At 47.7% G+C, this 21514-nt stretch overlaps 2 protein-coding genes across 2 annotated transcripts in view; both read left to right on the top strand.

Moving 5' to 3' along the window:
- Positions 1-6735, top strand: part of RECQL4 (RecQ like helicase 4) — a 36618-nt gene extending 29883 nt beyond the window's left edge. Inside the window, exons 21-25 of the mRNA XM_028735990.2 lie at positions 605-771; positions 2473-2659; positions 3266-3428; positions 4144-4252; positions 5703-6735. Of these exons, the coding sequence (XP_028591823.2) occupies positions 605-771; positions 2473-2659; positions 3266-3428; positions 4144-4252; positions 5703-5824 (748 nt within the window). The 3' untranslated portion in view covers positions 5825-6735. The remainder of the gene's footprint in view (positions 1-604; positions 772-2472; positions 2660-3265; positions 3429-4143; positions 4253-5702) is intronic.
- A 1671-nt stretch (positions 6736-8406) lies between these two features.
- SLC33A2 (solute carrier family 33 member 2) lies at positions 8407-21514 on the top strand. Its single transcript, XM_028735997.2, has 6 exons — positions 8407-8533; positions 11736-12435; positions 13826-13973; positions 14928-15034; positions 18113-18222; positions 19645-21514. The coding sequence occupies exons 2-6, from the start codon at positions 11757-11759 to the stop codon at positions 19807-19809; spliced, it is 1209 nt and encodes a 402-aa protein (XP_028591830.2). The 5' UTR covers positions 8407-8533; positions 11736-11756; the 3' UTR covers positions 19810-21514.

The raw sequence follows: 21514 nt of genomic DNA, 5'->3' as shown, positions 1-21514 counted from the left end.
GGCTACCTTTGAAGGTGACTCGGAAACTGCAATTAATCCAGAATGCGGCAGCTAGACTGGTGACTGAGAGCAGCCGCCGAGACCATATAACACCAGTCCTGAAAGATCTTCATTGGCTCCCAGTACGTTTCTGAGCACAATTCAAAGTGTTGGTGCTGACCTTTAAAGCCCTAAACGGCCTCGGTCCTGTATACCTGAAGGAGCGTCTCCACCCCCATCGTTCTGCCCGGACACTGAGGTCCAGCACCGAGGGCCTTCTGGTGGTTCCCTCCCTGTGAGAAGTGAAGTTACAGGGAAACAGACAGAGGGACTTCTCGGTAGTGGCGCCCGCTCTGTGGAATGCTCTCCCAGCAGATGTCAAGGCAATAAACAACTATTTTACTTTTAAAAGACAACTGAAAGGTGGCCCTGTTTAGGGAAGTTTTTAATGTCTGGTGCTGTGTTGTTTTAAATATTCCGTTGGAAGCCACCCAGTGTGGTTGGGGAAACCCAGCCAGATGGGCGGGGTATAAATAATAAATTATGAATATCATATAAATAGACCCTCTTCTGCTCCCCTACGGACTTCTCACGTGCTGACTTCTCTTCCTCTCCTTTCCCCCAGGTGCCCTCCTCTTGCCGTCTGTCTGGCCCAGCAGCGCCTGAAAGGGGTGGACCTTGCTCATGCCAGCTCTGTGGAGTTTGACGTCATTGAGCTGGCCGACTCCATGGGATGGGAGGTCTTGCCAGTGAAACGAGCTCTCCGTCAGCTCCAGTGGACCACTCAGAACGGTAACCAGTCAGTGGGAAGCCTATCTAAGATGGGCTGGGATGGGAACAGCTGTCCCAGAGAGCAGGCCTTCTGCCTAAGCCCCCAGCCAGTCTTGGTTCAGGAAAGAAGCAGAGAAGCCACATCTTGTTGGCCGTTCATCCCTTATTTAATCTCGGCTGGAAGGTTGGGGATCAGGGGGGTGCTGTTCTTTAGATGGAAAGGCCTTCTGAGTGACAAGGATGGAGGAACTTGTGATTCCAAGGCAATCCCCCACCCTCTTAATATCTGACCCAGCAGGGCCACAGTGGGAGAAAACTCCCTTTGGGGGCTTAAGGTGGAGGCTTGCATCAAATTCCCAGTTAGTCAGACTATTCCACAATGCCTTGCCAGACATAGTCCAAAAGAATGTGAGAGTATCCATTAACACACACCCTAGAGAGGAAATGTGTGTTATTTTGGCTGTTTATTTCCTAGCCAACCGCCTGCCACCCCTGTTGCTCCACCATCTTTTCACCTAACCACGATCCTTGAAAACGAATCCACAACCCAGTTATTTTTTCTATACATGCAGAGCCCTCCTTGCACCTTAACTGGAGTTGTTTTTCTCTCTACCATTCAGCCATTAAAGGTAAAGGCACCCCTGACCATTAGGTTCAGACGTGGCCGACTCTGGGGGTTGCGGCGCTCATCTCGCTTTACTGGCCGAGGGAGCCGGCGTACAGCTTCCGGGTCATGGGGCCAGCATGACTAAGCCGCTTCTGGCGAACCAGAGCAGCGCATGGAAACGGTGTTTACCTTCCCGCCGGATCGATGCCTATTTATCTACTTGCACTTTGACATGCTTTCGAACTGCTAGGTTGGCAGGAGCAGGGACCGAGCAACGGGAGCTCAACCCACTGACCTTCTGATCGGCAAGTCCTAGGCTTTGTGGTTTTACCCACAGCGCCACCCGTGTCCCTATTCAGCCCTTCGTTTCCTCCTAAACTGGTTCCTGCTGATTTTGTGGCCAGGCTACCCTCTGGCGTACATGGCACCAGCCTCCCTGATAGTGGGTCTTGCATGATTTCTACCTAACCTTCCAGTGAAATTGAACGTTGGAAGATTCAGAACTCGGACACAAGAAATGGCTTCTTCCCCCAGTGCATAACTGCGGGCTCCTACAAATGTTAGCGTTGTCCACCAATTTCAATGGTTTTAAAAGAGGGTAGACAGGCTCAAGGCGGGTAAGACTGTCAGTGGCTACTAGCTGCAACAGCTGTGTTCTAGTTTTAGTGCTGTAAGTAGTAGCCTCTGGGTGCTGGGAATTGCAAGTGGGGAGAGAAGAAGAAGAAGAAGAAGAGTTTGGATTTGATATCCCACTTTATCACTACCCAAAGGAGTCTCAAAGCGGCTAACATTCTCCTTTCCCTTCCTGTCCCACAACAAACTCTCTGTGAGGTGAGTGGGGCTGAGAGACTTCAGAGAAGTGTGACTGGCCCAAGGTCACCCAGCAGCTGCAGGTGGAGGAGCGGAGACGCGAACCCGGTTCCCCAGATTACGAGACTACCGCTCTTAACCACTCCACCACACTGGCTCTCTGAGTGCTGTTGCTGTGCTCATGCCCTGTTTGTGGCCTCCCCCAAGGGGCACGTCATTGGTCACTGTAAGACCTGGATGCTGGACCAAGTGGCCTGATTCCGCTGCAGGCCTCTTCTTAATTCTTCCCTTCCCTTGTGGCACAGGCTCCCATGTGTCTAGGAAGAGCGGGATCCTCGTGGAATTTGGTCAGTTTGCTTTCCACCTGCGCTCCTACGGCGATCTCACCGACGAGGAGCTGGACTCGGTCTGTGACTTCCTGCACCAGCGAGTGATGGGCCGCGAAAAAGCTGCCCTTTCCCAGCTGCAGGCCTGCTTCCAGGCCTTTCAGAGGTGGGTAGGCACAAACTGGCACCACTTTAAAAGGTGGGCTCTGCTGCGTGTGAGAAGCTGGGCAAAAGAACAATGTGTTCAGTCTGGGGGCGGGAGAGAGGAGAAAGAGCTCCTGTTCTAACAGGGAGGTCGAACCACCTTGCGTTTAATGGACACAACAGGTGCTTGTCATGGACTGGCTGGATGCTGAGAACGGGTGGGAGGCACCAGTTGGGAAGCCTCCTTCCGAATGGATAATAAAGTGTTAACTCGTAAAATAATAATAATAATTTATTATTTATACCCTGCCCATCTGGCTGGGCTTCCCCACCCACTCTGGGTGGCTTCCAACAAAATATTAAAATACCGTAATGCATCAAACATTAAAAGCTTCCCTAAACAGGGCTGCCTTCAGATGTCTTCTAAAAGTCTGGTAGTTGTTTATCTCTTTGACATCTGATGGGAGGGCGTTCCACAGGGTGGGCGCCACCACCAAGAAGGCCCTCTGCCTGGTTCCCTGTAACTTGGCTTCTCGCAGGAGGTGGAGACGCTCCTTCAGATTCCCTTTACAGCTAAGAAAGATTTGCAAAAAGAAAAGTATTCTCTCTCCCTCGTCTTTTTGAGCAGTGTGGCTTTCCGCGTCTGTGCCTCGTGCTGTGACCATGGGGGCGAGGAGAAGAGCGCCCAGCTGAAGTCTCTGCTGCTGGATTATTTTGAGAAGGATCCAGATGAAGCGGATCCTGCACTCCCAAGTGAAGAGCAGGACACTGAGGATCTCCAAGACATTAAAGTGAGAGAAGCTGCTCTTTGCTCCTTCTCTTAATGGCACCGAAGCATAGAATGACACAGGCATCTCTTCTGGGCTTCTCCAGATTGTGGCCACAGTCAGGCACCATGTGTGGAAATGTGCCACTGTCTCCTGTACCCTAATCCTGCAATGCTCCTGGGACTTCATGGTCCTCATCCGTTTCATAATGCTATATATGGGTCTGAGTAGGCTATCTAAAGATCTCCTGAGATAACGATGGGTGGGTAGGTGAACCTCTGGCAGATTTGTTCACATTAACTGTGTGCTCTCCACTGATGTGTGGGTAGGGACTTGCTCTGCAGATGGGGAGGGTTCTAATCCTGCTACTCCTCTTATTTTTCAAAGGAGGGGGTCATAACTCAGTGGCAGATTACCTCCTATGCAGGCAGAAATCTCCCATTTTAAAAAGGGCTCAGGCCACAAGGGACTGGAAAGACCTTGAGTTGCTGCCAGAAGGAAGTTCTAAGCTAGATAATCAGTAGATTTACCCTGCCCACTTTTCTACCTGTGCAAAGAAGTGAGTTCTCTTCTCCCTTTTAAACCAGAGGTGGGAAAGAGTCCTTTCTGGAGACACTTCCAACTGTCAAGTACACAACGCTGAGCAAAGATGAGTCCAGTGTTTTGACTTGGTAGAAAGCAGCTCAACATGTCCAAATCGGTAACTAAACTCCCAGTATGCTTTGCTTCCCAATTTCAGCTTCGGGACTGGGAAGAGCAAATACGAGCTGACGTCCGCAACTTCCTGTCTCTCCGCCAAGACGAGAAGTTCACTGGCAGGGCTGTGGCCAGGATCTTCCACGGCATAGGTGAGGATGTACCTGTAATTCTCCAGCCGTTCCGTGGTCTGCTCTGCTTCTTGCATCAGCACAGAGCCTGGCACTGCACAGGTTGTTGTTTAGTCGTGTCCGACTCTTTGTGACCCCCTGGACCAGAGCACGCCAGGCCCTCCTGTCTTCCACTGCCTCCCGCAGTTTGGTCAGACTCATGTTTGTGGCTTCGAGAACACTGTCCAACCATCTCGTCCTCTGTCGTCCCCTTCTCCTTGTGCCCTCCATCTTTCCCAACATCAGGGTCTTTTCCAGGGAGTCTTCTCTTCTCATGAGGTGGCCAAAGTCTTGGAGCCTCAGCTTCAGGATCTGTCCTTCCAGTGAGCACTCAGGGCTGATTTCCTTCAGGATGGAGAGGTTTGATCTTCTTGCAGTCCATGAGACTCTCAAGAGTCTCCTCCAACACCATAGGCTGAAATCCACCAAAACCTCCAGAGGGCACTTCTGCTCAATCACAATCTGATCTCTTAAGGGCAAAGGCAATTGAGCATCACATTTGTAGAACAGCCTTTTCCAACCTGGTGCCTTGCAGATGTTTTGGACTACAGCTCCCTGGATGTGGCTGATGTTTGTTGTAGTCTTAAAAACATCTGGAGACTACTACTTTGGCAAAGGCTGCTGCAAAGTGAACAAAACCGGTAATTGTTGTAAACAGAATCTCTGCCCTTTTTCCCTTATGGGGTATCCAAGAGCCCATACAGAGTCCTTACGTAGGTTCCCTATTGGTAGGAGAAAATAACAGAGGCCAAGCAGAGAATATTAAGAAGCAAAGCTGCTAGTAAGCTTGATCTTTATTGATCTGTTGCAACAGGGTGCTCCCCTCACACGCAGGAAAGGAGAGGAAACCAGAACAATGGTGCGCAAGGCCTTATATAAACACACTGTAGATCAAGACCACCCCCAGATACATCATACCTACATCACAGAAAAGCCGGTCTAAAACAGAAATTTGAATGTTGTTTATCTTCCTGTTTACTTGATTGGATACCCTGCTTATTTGATTGGATACCCTGGGGAGCCTGGCCAGTCTTTTGTAATGATAAATACTTAGTTCCTGAGTCAGGTCACAGGCTCACCCTATTCATACACAGACATACCTTTAAGACAGGATTTGTGAAGGAAAAGACAATGGGGAGGCTTTCCCATTTTCCATCCAGAGAAAACACTTGGTCAGTTTGGGAATCAAAAATGGTTCCAGGTCGGTCTTCCTGTGCTGATCTATGTACGTGCTTGGCTGGTACACTTATGAATATTGAACATATATCTAAGACCTCAAAATTCCTATCACATAATCCTTTACTCTATGTCAACAATGTAGGCCTAGCAGGAGGCTCTGTTGGGCCCTCTAATGGCTGGCATTGCTCTTTGAGAAATGACCAAGCGCTTGCAATTCTTTTGGTGGCTGATTGAGTTTTCTCCGTTTGGACAGGAAGCCCACGCTACCCGGCCCAAGTTTATGGCAGAGACCGGCGTTTCTGGAGGAAGTACATACATTTTGATTTCAACAAGATTATACGCATGGCCACGGAAGAGATCATCCGTTGGAACTGAACTGAGCCTGCACTGCCATCTCCAGGGATGAAACCCCAGAGCACAGCTCCACGGTTCCCTTAAGCCTGTGTGCAGGTTGCTCTAATTGCAAGAAGCAACTGACCAGCCAGCATCCCAGGAGCCAAAACAGCACCTCCTGCTCCCCTTGCGGTTTTGCAGAACTTCTCTGCAAGGCAGATGGAAAGCTGGGCACCTGAACGGACTTCTCTGTTGCCCTGAAATAAGCAAAGGTTTTGGGGAAAATGGCTTGTTTTTATCTCCAAGCCTTTCCTATTTTTGTATGTAAAGCTTCCTTTTTATTTTTTGATTTCTTACAAAATTGTCCTGATTTTTAAATATTTTTTTAATGTAAGGGAGAGTGTTAAGTCTTCTTCTAACTTCTAGGAATTTTTATTATTTTTATTTATTATCTGGACTTCTACATACTTTGCAAATCTTGAAGTGTGTTAATGAATGCCTTCCCTCCTTCCTCCAGGGTGCCAGCATTGGAGGGAGGGAGGTTGATTTAATAAATAATGATAATAAAATATGTATAAAAGGGGGACCCATGATTAAGGGTAGAACATGCACATACAAGTTGGAGACATACAGGAGGGACTGGCGTCAGCAAGCATAATCTTGAAAAACTAATGGGCAGATCCTCTTCCATAAAAGAAGTGTGAGGATTTGCTTTTATATGGCATTTAGAAATATAATGCTTTAAATGTTTGGCTGCTGCCCACCTCTTCACCTGCAGTAAACCTATTTCATTGTATGCAGGGGCCTTTAACATATTTTCAAATAAGTGAGGAATGCTTGCATTGTTATAAAATAGATCGTGAACGGACAGTCTTAATTTAGCACTGATTTTTCTCTCAATTCCCCCACATCCTTTTTGTACATTTGCCTTAATAAATATACAAAGAAGTTTATATGCAGCCTTCCCATCTATTTGAGCAGGAACTAAACAGGTGAGGAATTTAATAGTAGTAGGTTTGATCTTCTTGCAGTCCATGGGACTCTCAAGAGTCTCCTCCAGCACCAGAATTCAAAAGCATCCATTCTTCAGTGATCAGCCTCCTTTATGGTCCAGCTCTCACTTCCATACGTCACTACGGGGAAAACTATAGCTTTAACTATACGGACCTTTGTTGGCAAGGTGATGCCTCTACTGTCTAGGTTTGTCACTGCTTTTCTCCCAAGGAGCAGGCGTCTTTTAATTTCGTGACTGCTCTCACCATCTGCAGTGATCATGGAGCCCAAGAAAGTAAAATCTCCCACTCCCTCCATTTCTTCCCCTTCTGTTTGCCAGGAGGTGATGGGACCAGTGGCCATGATCTTAGTCTTTTTGATGTTGAGCTTCAGACCATATTTTGCACTCTCCTCTTTCACCCTCAATAAAAGGTTTTTTAATTCCTCCTCACTTTCTGCCATCAAGGTTGTGTCATCTGCATATTTGAGGTTGTTGTTATTTCTTACAGCAATCTTAATTCCGGCTTGGGATTCATCCAGTCCAGCCTTTCGCATGATGAATTCTGCATATAAGTTAAATAAGCAGGGGGACAATATACAGCCTTGTCGCACTCCTTTCCCAATTTTGAACCAATCAGTTGTTCCATATCCAGTTCTAACTGTAGCTTCTTGTCCCACATAGAGATTTCTCAGGAGACAGATGAGGTGATCAGGCACTCCCATTTCTTTAAGAACTTGCCATAGTTTGCTGTGGTCGACACAGTCAAAGGCTTTTGCATAGTCAATGAAGCAGAAGTAGATGTCTTTCTGGAACTCTCTAGCTTTCTCCATAATCCAGCGCATGTTTGCAATTTGGTCTCTGGTTCCTCTGCCTCTTCTAAATCCAGCTTGCACTTCTGGGAGTTCTCAATCCACATACTGCTTGAGCCTTCCTTGTAGAATTTTAAGCATAACCTTGCTAGCATGTGAAATGAGTGCAATTGTGCGGTAGTTGGAGCATTCTTTGGCACTGCCCTTCTTTGGGATTGGGATGTAGACTGATCTTCTCCAATCCTCTGGCCACTGCTGAGTTTTCCAAACTTGCTGGCATATTGAGTGTAGCACCTTAACAGCATCATCTTAGTGTCCTTTATTGGCAGCGCTGGACGCGGCTTGTCAAGTACTGAAACGAGATGATGACCTCTTGCTGTTTTCTACTTCTATGGTCCCCTGACCCAAAGGGGACACAGTTTCAATGAAGTCCTTATGAACACTACCGGTACTCGGTCGAACTCTGCCTCTTCAAAGCAAAGTGAGCCTGCGCCGTTGTTGGCATCCCTCTGTCTCGAGAGACAACGGAGGGGTGCGCCTTTGGGGGTTGAATCCTGCACCGCTAGAGAAGTAAAAAAGGATAGAGCGGCGCCACTCTACGCTTGTGCCAAAGCCCGCTTTCGATCGACAACCGGAAGTCTCGGCCTTTGCAGAGAGACTGTGCCCTTTGACTGAGCGAAGTTAAGATGGGCGGGGTATAAATAATAAATTATTATTATTATAAATTATTATAACCGAGAGGCGCCGCCTAGAAGGGCCGCGAAGCCTCACCGACGGAGCGCCTTTTCCGGTCTGAAAGGGAGGCTTTCCTCGTTTCCCTCTCCTTGACCGGAAGTGTACCTGCGCTCATGGTCTGGGCCTGGTTCCGTTTCTCTGAGGGCGGCGGCGGCGTTTCCGCTCTCGCTGTTGGCCGCGGAAACGGGAGAAGCGGAGCGGCTGGACTTTTATGTGGGTCCCGCGAGCGGCGGGGAAGGAGAGGGAGGGGGGCGGAAAGGGGCGGCGCAGCGGCGCCCTCTAGCGGCTGAAGCGCGGAAGGGGCGGTGGGGAGGGGGTTGCCATGGCAACGGAGGGGAAGCTGGACCACTCGCCTCGGGGATGCTGCCAGGGAGGCTGGCAACCCAGTGATGCTGAGTCCTGCTGGTGCCACAGGGGTTCTTGTGGGGGCTGGGGAAGCTTCGTTTTTGGGAAGTAGGGGGGTGACACAATGTAGGTCTGTGAGCTTCCGTGTACATTTGGCATTTATTCAATTATTCTGAATTCATACCCTGCACGATTGCCAAAACAAGAACGCCCCAAAGTGGTTTACGAAAAAAAGGTTAAAATAATAATAATAATAATAATTTTTATTTATACCCCGCCCTCCCCAGCCAAGGCTAACAAGCTAACAAGCGATAATAAAAACAAGTTGAATGAACACAACTTAAAAACAAGATTAAGATGCAACATTAATAAATAAATAAATAAATAAATTTTATTTATATCCCGCCCTCCCCAGCCGAAGCTGGGCTCAGGGCGGCTAACAACAATAAAAATAATCCAACATTCTAAAACATTCATTATAAAATTAATTGAAACATTAGAATGCAGCCTCATCGCAGGGGGGGAAAGAAAGAGGGGGAGGGAATCAAATTGGCTCCGAGCCAAAGGCCAGGCGGAACAACTCTGCCTTACAGGCCCTGCGGAAAGAAATCAGATAACAAGACCACAAAGGCACCGAAAAGAGTACAGTGAAGGACCTGCCTGATGTCAGTAGGCAGGGAGTTCCAAAGTGTAGGTGCCACCACACTAAAAGATCAAGTTCTTACAAATGTGGAATGGGTGTTTTGTGGGACCTGCAACAGTGCCGGTTCCACTGGGCTGGTCAAACAAATATTCTGATCTGCTAGAAAGGAGCTTCCTAGGTTACAGGATCTAATGTATCCAGTATCCTCTTCTCACAGTGGCCGACCAGATGCCCAGTATGGGAAGCCTGCAAGCAAGACCTGAGTTCAAGAGCATGCTCTGCTCCTGAGGTTTCCAGCAGCTGTTATTCAGAGGCACACTGCCTTTAACAGCAGAAGCAGAGTATAACCCTTGTGGCTAGTTGCCGCTGGTAGCTGTTTTCTCCATGAATTTGTCTAATTCTCTTTTAAAGCCATCCAAGTTGGTGGTCATCGCTATCTTTTGTGGGAACAAACTCCGTAGTTTAGCTGTGCGTTATATGAATAAATGCTTTATTTTGTCTGTCCTGAATCTTTCAGCATTAAGTTTTATTGGAGGTCCACAATTTCTAGTCTTTTGAGAAAGGGAGAAAAACTCTACCCATTTTCTCCATATCATGCATGAATTTATATACCTCCATCCTGTTGGAAAACTCTGATCAGATTCTATTAGCGTACTCTAAGGATTAAATAGGGACGCGGGTGGCGCTGTGGGTAAAACCTCAGTGCCTAGGACTTGCCGATCGCATGGTCGGCGGTTCGAATCCCCGCAGCAGGGTGAGCTCCCGTCTTTCGGTCCCAGCGCCTGCCAACCTAGCAGTTCGAAAGCACCCTCGGGTGCAAGTAGATAAATAGGGACCGCTTACTAACGGGAAGGTAAACGGCGTTTCCGTGTGCGGCTCTGGCTCGCCAGATGCAGCTTGTCACGCTGGCCACGTGACCCGGAAGTGTCTCTGGACAGCGCTGGCCCCCGGCCTCTTAAGTGAGATGAGCGCACAACCCTAGAGTCGGACACGACTGGCCCGTACGGGCAGGGGTACCTTTACCTTTAAGGATTAAATGCTAACTGCTGATAAAATTATATACATTAAGGACCGAGCACATGTAAAAACTCAATGGTAAAGTGGGTGTTTTGAATACATTGTTGTGTCCAACAGAGAAGGTAGGCAGGAGATGATTAATGGCTATTAAAGGTCTATTATGTCCTTCCTGCTTACAGCCCATGGTAAAATAAAATGATTCCAGTACCATATTGTGTCATTTTAAAGCTAAACAAGAATATGTAAAATAAAGACCTCAAATCTTATTTTATTCATTTAACAAAATTTATATACCAGTTGATTGTAGTAAAGCCTTTAAGTGCGTAACAAGCAATATTAAAATGCAGTGTTATCTCAATTTTCAGCTGTGCCATGTTAAAGGGTATGAAATCAATTATATCAGAAGTAAAACAATAATAATAAGACTGAATTACCCTTTGTAATTTATTTTCCACCAATGACAGGAGAGCAGGGTAGGGTAGGGTGTTGGCTTCTGCAGCCAATCAAAAAGCTAAGATACAAGAAGATATCTTACGGGTTTTCTCAAATATTTGTATAAAGTTGTGTGACTTTCTTATGTTTCAGTAAGTTTCATTAGCAACCTGGAGGTTACTGGCCAAAGGCAACTTTCAGGTATTTTAAAATAAAAACAATGAACGTTTTCAAGTCCCGTCTTTCATCTACCGGGGCAATTCCATTCTGTGAAGCCATGCCACCGTACCCAGACTCTCCCCTGTTCTTTCTAGAATATTAGGTTGACCAGGTATCTACCTGGGAAATCATTGTGTCTCTCTAACAGCGCCCATAAGTTGCAAAATATGCTGGGCAGAGAAAGCTAAATCCATGCCGTCTCATTTTCATTATTTGTGTATAACATGTCTAGCCTCTGAGTTCTTTCCAAAACTATCAATGGGCAAACTCCCTTTCCCTCTGAAGGAGCGTCTCCACCCCCATCGTTCTGCCCGGACACTGAGGTCCAGCTCCGAGGGCCTTCTGGCGGTTCCCTCACTACGAGAGGTCAAGTTACAGGGAACCAGGCAGAGGGCCTTCTCGGTAGTGGCGCCCGTCCTGTGGAACGCCCTCCCATCAGATGTCAAAGCGATAAACAACTACCTGACATTCAGAAGACATCTGAAGGCAGCCCTGTTCAGGGAAGTTTTTAATATGTGACATTTTAGTGTATTTTTTATCTTTGTTGGAAGCCGCCCAGAGTGGCTGGGGAAACCCAGCCAGATGGGCGGGGTACAAATAATAAATTATTATTATTATTATTATTATTATTATTATTATTATTATTATTATTATTATTCCCTCTGGTCCTTGAATACCTACACTTCTCCTGGATGCACATGAAGGTACAGATCCCTCAGCCTGTTGAGCTCTGCCCATCTTTGCTTGTTCTCCCTGCAGGTGGATGGCAGTTCCTGAAGGATGAACGCCAAGTATGCTGTCCTCGCAATGCTGTATTTTGTCCAAGGCATCCCGTATGGGCTCCAGTCTGGGCTGCTGCCTATCTACTTCCGCACGCTGGGCCTCTCCTTTACCAAGATCAGCCTGTCTAAGGTGGTTTATTTGCCCTGGATTCTCAAGATGCTCTGGGCACCCCTGGTGGACCATTACTTAACCAAGAGGACATGGCTGCTGCTCACCCTGTATGGCTTCGTGCTGGCCTGCCTGGCCTGCTCCCTCATGGCCCCCGAGACAAACTTCTTCCCGGTGGCCATCGTCCTCCTTCTCATGAACTTCTGCGCCTCCATCCAGGACGTTGCAGTGGACGCGATTGCCATCCAGCTGCTGACGCAACATGAGATTGGGTACGGCAACACCATCCAGGTCGTGGCCTACAAGCTGGGCTCCGTCTTGGCAGGAGGGGGCCTGCTCACTTTCCTCCATCACCTGGGCTGGCAGACCCTCTTTGTGGGCCTGGCCCTTCTTTATGTTGTGGCCATTGGTGTCACCTGGAATGCTAACCTAAAACTGAAAGTGAGGTTCGATCCTCAATACAGTTGGGTCAGGTTCAGAACCTTAAACCCCTGCCTCATGCTCCAAGAGCTTCTCAAGGTGCCGGACACTCTTTGGACTGTTGGTTTGGTGCTGCTCTATAAGTTGGGTGAGTCCTTCTAAAGACTTGCAGCTGCAGATTATGCTGGTGAGCCAAATGGTTGATCTGTTAGGACATGCACAGTGCGTCTTTGGGAAAGGGGTCCAGGCTAATGGGGAGAGAGTAAACATGGGGATATTGTGTGCAGCTCAGCAAAGTTACATGATGTAGACCTTCCAAGTTGATGCCGTTTCAGGTGTGAGAGTTGAGGGTGAGGACACTCTAGTTTTGAATGCACCTCCTCTTAAGCACCTTCAGCTTCTTAGCTCTTCCGGTTTCTCCAGCCTAGTGACTTCCAGATGTTTCGGACTGCAACCCCCGTGCTTTTTTTAAGTAACTGAGTTAGCCTGCATCTTGTGACCCACCCCCAGAGTTACAACAGAGATCGTTTCTCTGGAAATTAGGCCTCTACAGCCTGTGTGTCTGACTCCCTTGTTACACCAGCTCTGCTGGCTACTGGCCTGTTTCCAGGCCCAATTCAAAGTGCTGGTTGTGACCTGTAAAGTCACAGAGCTTTCTCAATGCTGTGTCGCAACATGTTAGCATGTCGGCTGCAGTGTGTAGGTGTGTCGTGTGAATGCTTCCCATGCTCCTCCTGGGGTTGGAAAAGGGCTTAACCTCCGGTTTGCTAGTAAAACTGAATTACTGTGTCGCGAAAAGATGCATGTCTAAAAAGTGTGTCAGGAACATGAAAAGTTTGGAAAGCTCTGCCCTATCTTAGTGTATTTTTTATGTTTGTTGGAAGCCGCCCAGAGTGGCTGGGGAAACCCAGCCAGATGGGCAGGGTACAAATAATAAATTATTATAATTATTACTATATGGTTCTAGCCCAAGCTATCTGAAAGGCTATACTCACCCACACAGGCAGCAACCATTTTGCATGCGTCCGATTGACGTGTGAACACCAGTACATGGGTCGTTTTGGACCTGGGAGAGGGCAGAATAGGGGCAGAACAGGGAGGGGCATAACAAGGTGGTCAGGCTTATGCTCGCCCCACCGACACACACGGGCCAGGAATAGAGTCCCTGCGCAAAGTGGTTGCTGCCTGTGTGGTTGAGAGCCAGTGTGCTGGAGTGGTTAAGAGCGGTAGTCTCGTAATCTGGGGAACCAGGTTCGCGTCTCCGCTCCTCCACATGCAGCTGCTGGGTGACCTTGGGCCAGTCACACTTCTCTGAAGTCTCTCAGCCCCACTCACCTCACAGAGGGTTTGTTGTGGGGGAGGAAGGGAAAGGAGAATGTTAGCCGCTTTGAGACTCCTTAAAGGGAGTGAAAGGCGGGATATCAAATCCAAACTCTTCTAATAGTAACTGTAATTCCTATTCCTGTTATTTGCAGCAGCTGAGGTTCCCCAGCCCAGGACAGGCTTTGCTGGAAACTGAACCTTGATTCTCCTTGCAGGTGAACAAGGGGCCGTATCCATGTTTCCCCTCTTCCTACTGGACCATTCCTTTTCCCCACAGGAGCTTGGCTTCTGGAATGGGATTGTGGCCATGATCTTCTCCATTGTAGGCTCCTCACTTGGAGGCTATCTGATGTCAAAACAGGGGTAAGCACCATCAGCCTTCAAATGGGGTTTCATGCTATGGATTCTCCATGTGGTTTTTCATCTTACTCTGCCCAACTTTTGGCTTCCAGCAGGCACTTTCTTCCCGCCGTGCTTTGTCCCATTTATGCAGAATTATGAGACTCCCGTACACTGAGAAGCGGGGAGAAAAGAGAATTGGGAATGCCTGGTTTGCTCTCAGGAATCCGTATCTTTTGCTGCCTCAAGGGCCAGAAGCATTTTACAAAAAACAAAAAACTAACTATGGATCCTCAGAGGGCTGAATGGCCATTTGCAAATGCTTTTGAAAACATGCCCATCTGCCACCTATTATCCTTTGACTTCCTCTGCACTCAATTAGAAATAGCTAACATTTTCATGGGACGCAGGTGGCACTGTGGGTTAAACCACAGAGCCTACGACTTGCCGATCAGAAGGTCGGCGGATCGAATCCCCGTGACGGGGTGAGCTTCCGTTGCTCGGTTCCTGCTCCTGCCCACCTAGCAGTTCGAAAGCACGTCCAAGTGCAAGTAGATAAATAGGTACCGCTCTGGCGGGAAGGTAAACGGCGTTTCCGTGCGCTGCTCTGGTTCGCCAGAAGCGGCTTAGTAGTGCTGGTCAAATGACCCGGAAGCTGCACACCGGCTTCCTTGGCCAGTAAAACAAGATGAGCGCCGCAACCTCAGAGTCGGCCACGACTGGACCTAAGGGTCAGGGGTCCCTTTACACTTTACCTTTAACATTTCCACAGCACATCTTTTGCCCTGCATGCAACACCTACCCCCGGAATGCTGAAGGCTGGATCTTCTCTCCAGGGCAGCCTGACTTCTGCATTTCATTCATAGCCTTTTCACTTCAGCCTCTGCCCTTGCCGCCCTGCAATGAACCTCTTCTTGTGCTGTCCCTGAGTGCTTCTGCCATCCCTGATGACTTTCCTTTGTGGCTTGTTCTCCCCAGGAACCCCTTTTCTATGCTGAAGACCTTGATGGTATTCCGCTTGTTCAGCCTGGTCTTCCAAACACTCCTGCTGGTTGCCTATGAGGACAAAAAACCAGTCTTTGAAGGTGAGCTGAAAGCAGCCCAACACAGCAGCTGTTTCTCCTGCTTCAGTCTCGGTTCAGATCTCATCCAAGAGTCCTAAAGTCACAAATGTGTTTACTGTGGTTTATTCTCCCCACCCTGAATCTGAGTGTTTGCAGAATTTGAGGGACTTCAATGAGGACGACCTTTTATACTGGCAGTGAAGAGGGAAAGCTCTTAGATGCAGCCTCTCTCCCCATCCTTCCACACAAATATTCATAGTGCATGAGGATAAGAAATGGTGCATTATTGGACTGTGGCTGAAGGCCACACAGAACAGGGGTGAGAGCTCAAAAGCTTCCCTCTGCTAAGGATTTATGGGACCGCCTTTCCTGGTCTGCTCTGCAGAGGATCTTAAGGTCCATGAATAACCATAGTTTAGAGGTCCCGGGCCCTAAGGAACCCAGACTATCCTCCACCAGGGCCAGGGCCTTCTCAGTGATGGCTCCGACCCGATGGAATGCTCTGTCCCATGAGACCAGGGCCCTGCAGGATTTAACCCCCTTCCTTCAGGCCTGTAAGACAGAGCTTATCTGCCTGGCCTTTAATTTGAATTCAGCCTGATCTTCTATTTCCCTTCCCTCCTCCTCCCCTTTTATGAAGATCACCCGCTCTGAGACCCCACAGCTAATTCTCCCCTGGCCTCCTCGCTGGCCCAAGTAGGACTAATTCAGCCAGCTAGCCCTGGCGATTATCTAATGCTTATTAAATGGATTTCCCCTAAATTGAGTTCTGAACTTTTATTGTTATTCATGTTTTTATACTGTATTTTATGCTGCTTTTACAATTAAGTGTTTTAAACCGGGAAGGGCGGGGTATAAATAAAATTTTATATATATATATATTTACACACACACACACACACACATATATATATATATATATATATATGCTTTCGTAGATTTTCACGGGTACAGGAATGCAGGTTTTGGTGTCCTCGGGTGTCTTCCCGTGTAAAAGATGGGGTGTCTAGGCGACGTTTCGACGAGGTCTCACTCGTCATCTTCAGGCTGGTGCTTTCGGCTTCTTGTTACTGGAACAGAGCAGGATCTCAGTGTTTGAGTTCCTATAAATACTGTTGAGGAGGTGTGTTGTATAGCCTCCAATGTTCTGGGCAGAGAGGAAGTTCCCAGGCTAGTGTGCCTTTTCATCTTTTGTTCCTTAATTACTTGAGGGATATCTTGAGTGATTTCTTGAGTGATATCCTGAGTACCACTTAGGTGGGTCATTAGGTGTGGATTAGTTGCTAAGGCCTTTGTGTCTTGACCTCTTGAACTTTGTGAAGAGTTTTTCTGAGAAGATGGCTGTACTGAAATTAGTTGTGCTCTGGCTTGGCTTCGTGTATAGGGGCGAGCTGTGGTTTTGTGGCCTGTGCCAGCCAGATCTGTGTAGGGATTGCAGGGGGGTGCAGCATCCGGAGGTGCCACCATGGTTTGGCTACTGGATGGTATCTGTAATTTATCTGTGGAGAGGGTCTGGGTTTGGATCTGGTGTGGTTGATTGGTGATGGCGTTCTGTGTGCCTCTGGCTCTGGTGTCAGTTTTTGTGGGGAGGGCTAATTTCCAGATGTCTGGCAAGCGGGATGTGTCGTCACGCTTGTTCATGTTGTGAGGGTGTTTCTCTATCTCGATGGCTTCCATGATTATTCTCTTGTGGTGATGTTCCATGTTAAAGAGCAATTTGGAATCTGCAAAATTAATTTCGTGTCCTGTTTCTTTCATGTGTTGGAAAAGAGAGGAAGTTTTTTCTTCTTTTTTGTCTATGAAATACCCTGCAAAAAAGAAGTTTTTTCTTCTTTTTTGTCTATGAAATACCCTGCAAAGTCTTCCCAGCCACGTACATTGGACAAACAAACAGACGAATAAATGCACGTATTGCAGAACACAAGAATGCCGTCAAAAAAGAAGAAAAAACTTCCTCTCTTTTCCAACACATGAAAGAAACAGGACACGAAATTAATTTTGCAGATTCCAAATTGCTCTTTAACATGGAACATCACCACAAGAGAATAATCATGGAAGCCATCGAGATAGAGAAACACCCTCACAACATGAACAAGCGTGACGACACATCCCGCTTGCCAGACATCTGGAAATTAGCCCTCCCCACAAAAACTGACACCAGAGCCAGAGGCACACAGAACGCCATCACCAATCAACCACACCAGACCCAAACCCAGACCCTCTCCACAGATAAATTACAGACACCATCCAGTAGCCAAACCATGGTGGCACCTCCGGATGCTGCACCCCCCCGCAACCCCTACACAGATCTGGCTGGCACAGGCCACAAAACCACAGCTCGCCCCTATACACGAAGCCAAGCCAGAGCACAACCAAATGCAGTACAGCCATCTTCTCAGAAAAACTCTTCACAAAGTTCAAGAGTTCAAGACACAAAGGCTTGAGCAACTAATCCACACCTAATGACCCACCTAAGTGGGATTCAGGATATCACTCAAGAAATCACTCAAGATATCCCTCAAGTAATTAAGGAACAAAAGAAGAAAAGGCACACTAGCCTGGGAACCTCCTCTCTGCCCAGAACATTGGAGGCTATACACCACACCTTCAACAGTATTTATAGGAACTCAAACACTGAGATCCTGCTCTGTTCCAGTAACAAGAAGCCGAAAGCACCAGCCTGAAGATGACGAGTGAGACCTCGTCGAAACGTCGCCTAGACACCCCAACTTTTACATGGGAAGACACCCGAGGACACCAAAACCTGCATTCCTGTACCCGTGAAAATCTACGAAAGCAAATATATATATATATATATATATATATATGGAGTCATTTGCAGACCTTGCCTGCAAATTTGCACATGCACACTTGCAACCAGGAAGGCCAAAATTTTGCTAGGCAATGGAAACTCTTGAGTTCCTCAAGAGTTCAGGCCCAGCAACAGGTAAAGAGACTGCAGCTCTTGAATCCTTAACCCACACCTCCTTTGGGTTTTTGGAAGCCAACCAGACACTTTTCCCTGTTTGCTGCTTCTAGACTAACAGATCTCTCTCCCTCCCTCCCTCCCTCTCTCTCTTTCTCTCCCTCTGTGTCCAGTGGCAGCTGTGCTGAGCATCTTCCTACAGCACTTCATCGCTGGCCTGGTAACCACCTTAACGTTCAGCATAATGATGCAATGTGCACAAAAGGCCCAGGAGAACATACAGGTACAACTCTTGCCTCTACGTTCGGCTCCCCGCTCCACTGCCCAAAGAACATGTGTTGGTTTGCTTTGGTTCTTTAAAAAGCCAGTTCACTTAATATAAACTAGTAACATCTTAACTAGAGATGGGAAGGCCTTGAAAAAACCCTGGAAAAATGGGGGGGGCGGCTTTTTTCCGTCCCCCCCCCAGAAAATGAGGTGGGGGGGGGAGTGTGTGGAATATTCAAACTATATCAAAGTTGTTTTCAATTTTTCTGGAAAAAAACGGCTTTGGAAATTTCCCCCCGGTATTTTTCTAGGCCTTTCCATCTCTAGTCTTAAACCACCTTCTAATTTATTGAGGTTTCTGGTTATTTGTACCCCTAGGTATCTGAACTTGGTGTGGCAAAGTTTTATCTTGGTGACATTAGTATGTTCTTTTTGGGTGTGGGGCGGGGTGTTGAAGCGCATAGCTTCTGACTTTGCAAAATTTACTTGTAGCCCCGACACCATTGCAAATGTGTTGAGTTCTCTGATTAAGGAGGTGGCTGTGTTTATGGGGTCTGGTGCTGTGACCATTAGGTCATCTGCAAAGAGCAATAATTTGTAAGTTCTGCCTTTTATTTCCACTCCCTTGATGTCTGTGGCCGCTCGGATTCGGATTGCTAAGGGTTCCAGAGCCAGGATAAATAAGATAATTTTTTTCTTTAACGTTGTGCTTTAATGCTGTAACCTGCCCTGGGACCTTAGGGTGAAGGAACAAATGAATAAACAAATAACATTTGCTCCTCCCTCGCTATGCCTTCAAGAAGGGTGTGTGGAAATGAGCCTTTAGGCCATGCAAAAGCAAACCCGGCCCTCCAGATGTTTTGAGACTACAATTCCCATCATCCCTGACCACTGGTCCTGTTAGCTAGGGATCATGGGAGTTGTAGGCCAAAAACATCTGGATGGCTGAATTTGCCTATGCCTGCTTTAGGCTCTCTTCAAATATAAATGGGATGCGGGTGGCGCTGTGGGTTAAACCACTGAGTCTAGGACTTTCCGAACAGAAAGTCGGCGGTTCGAATTCCCGCAACGGGGTGAGCTCCTGTTACTCGGTCCCTGCTCCTGCCAACCTGGCAGTTCGAAAGCACATCAAAAGTGCAAGTAGATAAATAGGTACCACTCCGGCAGGAAGGTAAACGGCGTTTCCGTGCGCTGCTCTTGTTCACCGGAAGCGGCTCAGTCATGCTGGCCACATGACCCGGAAGCTGTACGCCGGCTCCCTCAGCCAATAAAGCGAGATGAGCACCACAACCCCAGAGTCGGCCACGACTGGACCTAAAGGTCAGGGGTCCCTTTACCTTTACAAATATAAATGGGGAGGGGAACAATTCTGTGCGCTGCCTCTGGGCTGTGGGCTGGATCCCCTCCTCTCCTTACGACGCCTCTCTTTCCTCTGCAGGCCACTCACTACTCCCTGCTGGCCACGCTGGAAGTGCTGGGCAAACTGGTGTTCAGCAGCCTGGCAGGCATCGTGGTGGACTGGCTGGGCTTCGTCGGAGCCTTTAGCGTTTTCCTCGCCCTCTCCAGCATCTCTGTTGCCTACATACTGTCTTCCAGAAGGTGATGGCTGCTGCTGCCACCAGGAGGAGGAAGAGGAGAACCTGACAGGAAGCAGGGTCCCTGTGGGCCAGAGGTGGCCAAGGGGAATTTTCAGGTCTCCGCAGCCCCGTAAGCCACAATTCCTCAGGGATCTCACAGCCTTTTGTGAGGGGGAGGAGCTGGCAAGGGCCTCCCTCAAAGTAATTTTCTCAGGAACTCTCCTTCTATTTGCCAGGGAAAGTCCACGGTTCTCCGTTCAGGCTAAACACACAAGAAGTGTGTTGAGACTGAATTCCGAGGTCAGTTAATGCCTCAGTGTTTATTGCCAGTGACTGAGAAGGGCAGAATCGCTGTCTGCGGCAGGGTGTGAGAGCAAATAAATAAACTTTTTTAAAATAAAAATAACACACAGTTGGATTTACCTCTGAGGAAATGCTCATCGGGTTGGGCTGCGAGGTAAGATGGCTTCTTGAACCCAGCTCTGCCTGGGTCCTGGAGCAGCGAGCCCCAGTGAGTCCTGGAGAATGCCAAGGGACATCATGAGATCGGGATCAGGCCCAAATCCTACCTAGTCCAGCATCCAGATCCATCAACGGGAGACCCAGAACCTGGACCTCTGAGTGGCACAGCATCTCTCCCCACCTGTTAATCACCTGATGGTCACCAACAGTGCCAGGTGACTCAAATGCCAGAGGAAAGTCTCGGGAGTGCTCTCCAAAAGTACACTTCCAGTTCTTCATTTGCAGGTGTGGCTTGAGTTCAGGTTGCACCTGCAAAGGAATATATCTTTTTCCCTTTGCATTTCTGTCTTGAATTCAAGCCACAGCTGCAAAGGAGGATTCAGGAACACTTTAAAGTCTGCTTCCGACTCTTCTTCCACTTAGTCATGACTTGGAAGTTTACCATAACTGCCATACAGGATCAGTAGCACCTTAAAGACCAACTAAGTTAGTTCTTGGTATGAGCTTTCGTGTGCATGCACACTTCTTCTTCTTCACTGTTTTACTACAAAGGAATTTCAGAAATAGACTGGAAAGAGAAGCTGCTGAATTGCAAATCATTACCAAACTTAAAACCATGGAGAGACCTGGTCTGAACAAAGACATTGGATTCTTATCTCATTATACATGACAAAGCCATTTTTCACCTTCTCACCCCTTGCTTTTTCCTGTAAGACCTACTGCAGTCGTTAAGAGTCGTCAACAGGCTCATCACAGCTATCTGCCAATCACCCATTCCCACCACCTTTCTGAGTAATACCCCTCCCCACCTTCTCACTATATAGAAGGATCTGGCAACTTCTGTTTCAGTGTATCTGAAGAAGTGTGCATGCACACGAAAGCTCATACCAAGAACTAACTTAGTTGGTCTTTAAGGTGCTACTGGAAGGAATTTTTTTTTGTTTTGCCATACAGGATGTCAAGTCAGAAAGGTGTGTATAACACAATAATCCGTTACAGAATTACAGATAAGAGTTTTAAGGGGTCTGTGCGCACAGGAAAGCTCAAGATACACGTTGATCTACCCACACTTAGTTGTTATCTCTGAGAAACATAGAAAATAACAGGATATATTTATTTTTCTTGGGTCAAAAGAGAGTATACCCCTGTTGTAAACAAAATCTGCCCTTCTTCCCTTATGGGGTATCCAAGAGCCCATATAGAGTCCTTAAATAGGAAACCCAGCCAGATGGGCGGGGTACAAATAATAAATTATTATTATTATTATTA

Source organism: Podarcis muralis, chromosome 8 (assembly GCF_964188315.1).
Source record: "Podarcis muralis chromosome 8, rPodMur119.hap1.1, whole genome shotgun sequence".
NCBI classification, from domain to species: domain Eukaryota; kingdom Metazoa; phylum Chordata; class Lepidosauria; order Squamata; family Lacertidae; genus Podarcis; species Podarcis muralis.
The sequence above is the reverse complement of the archived record's forward strand: the minus strand, read 5'-3'. Positions and strand labels throughout refer to the sequence as shown.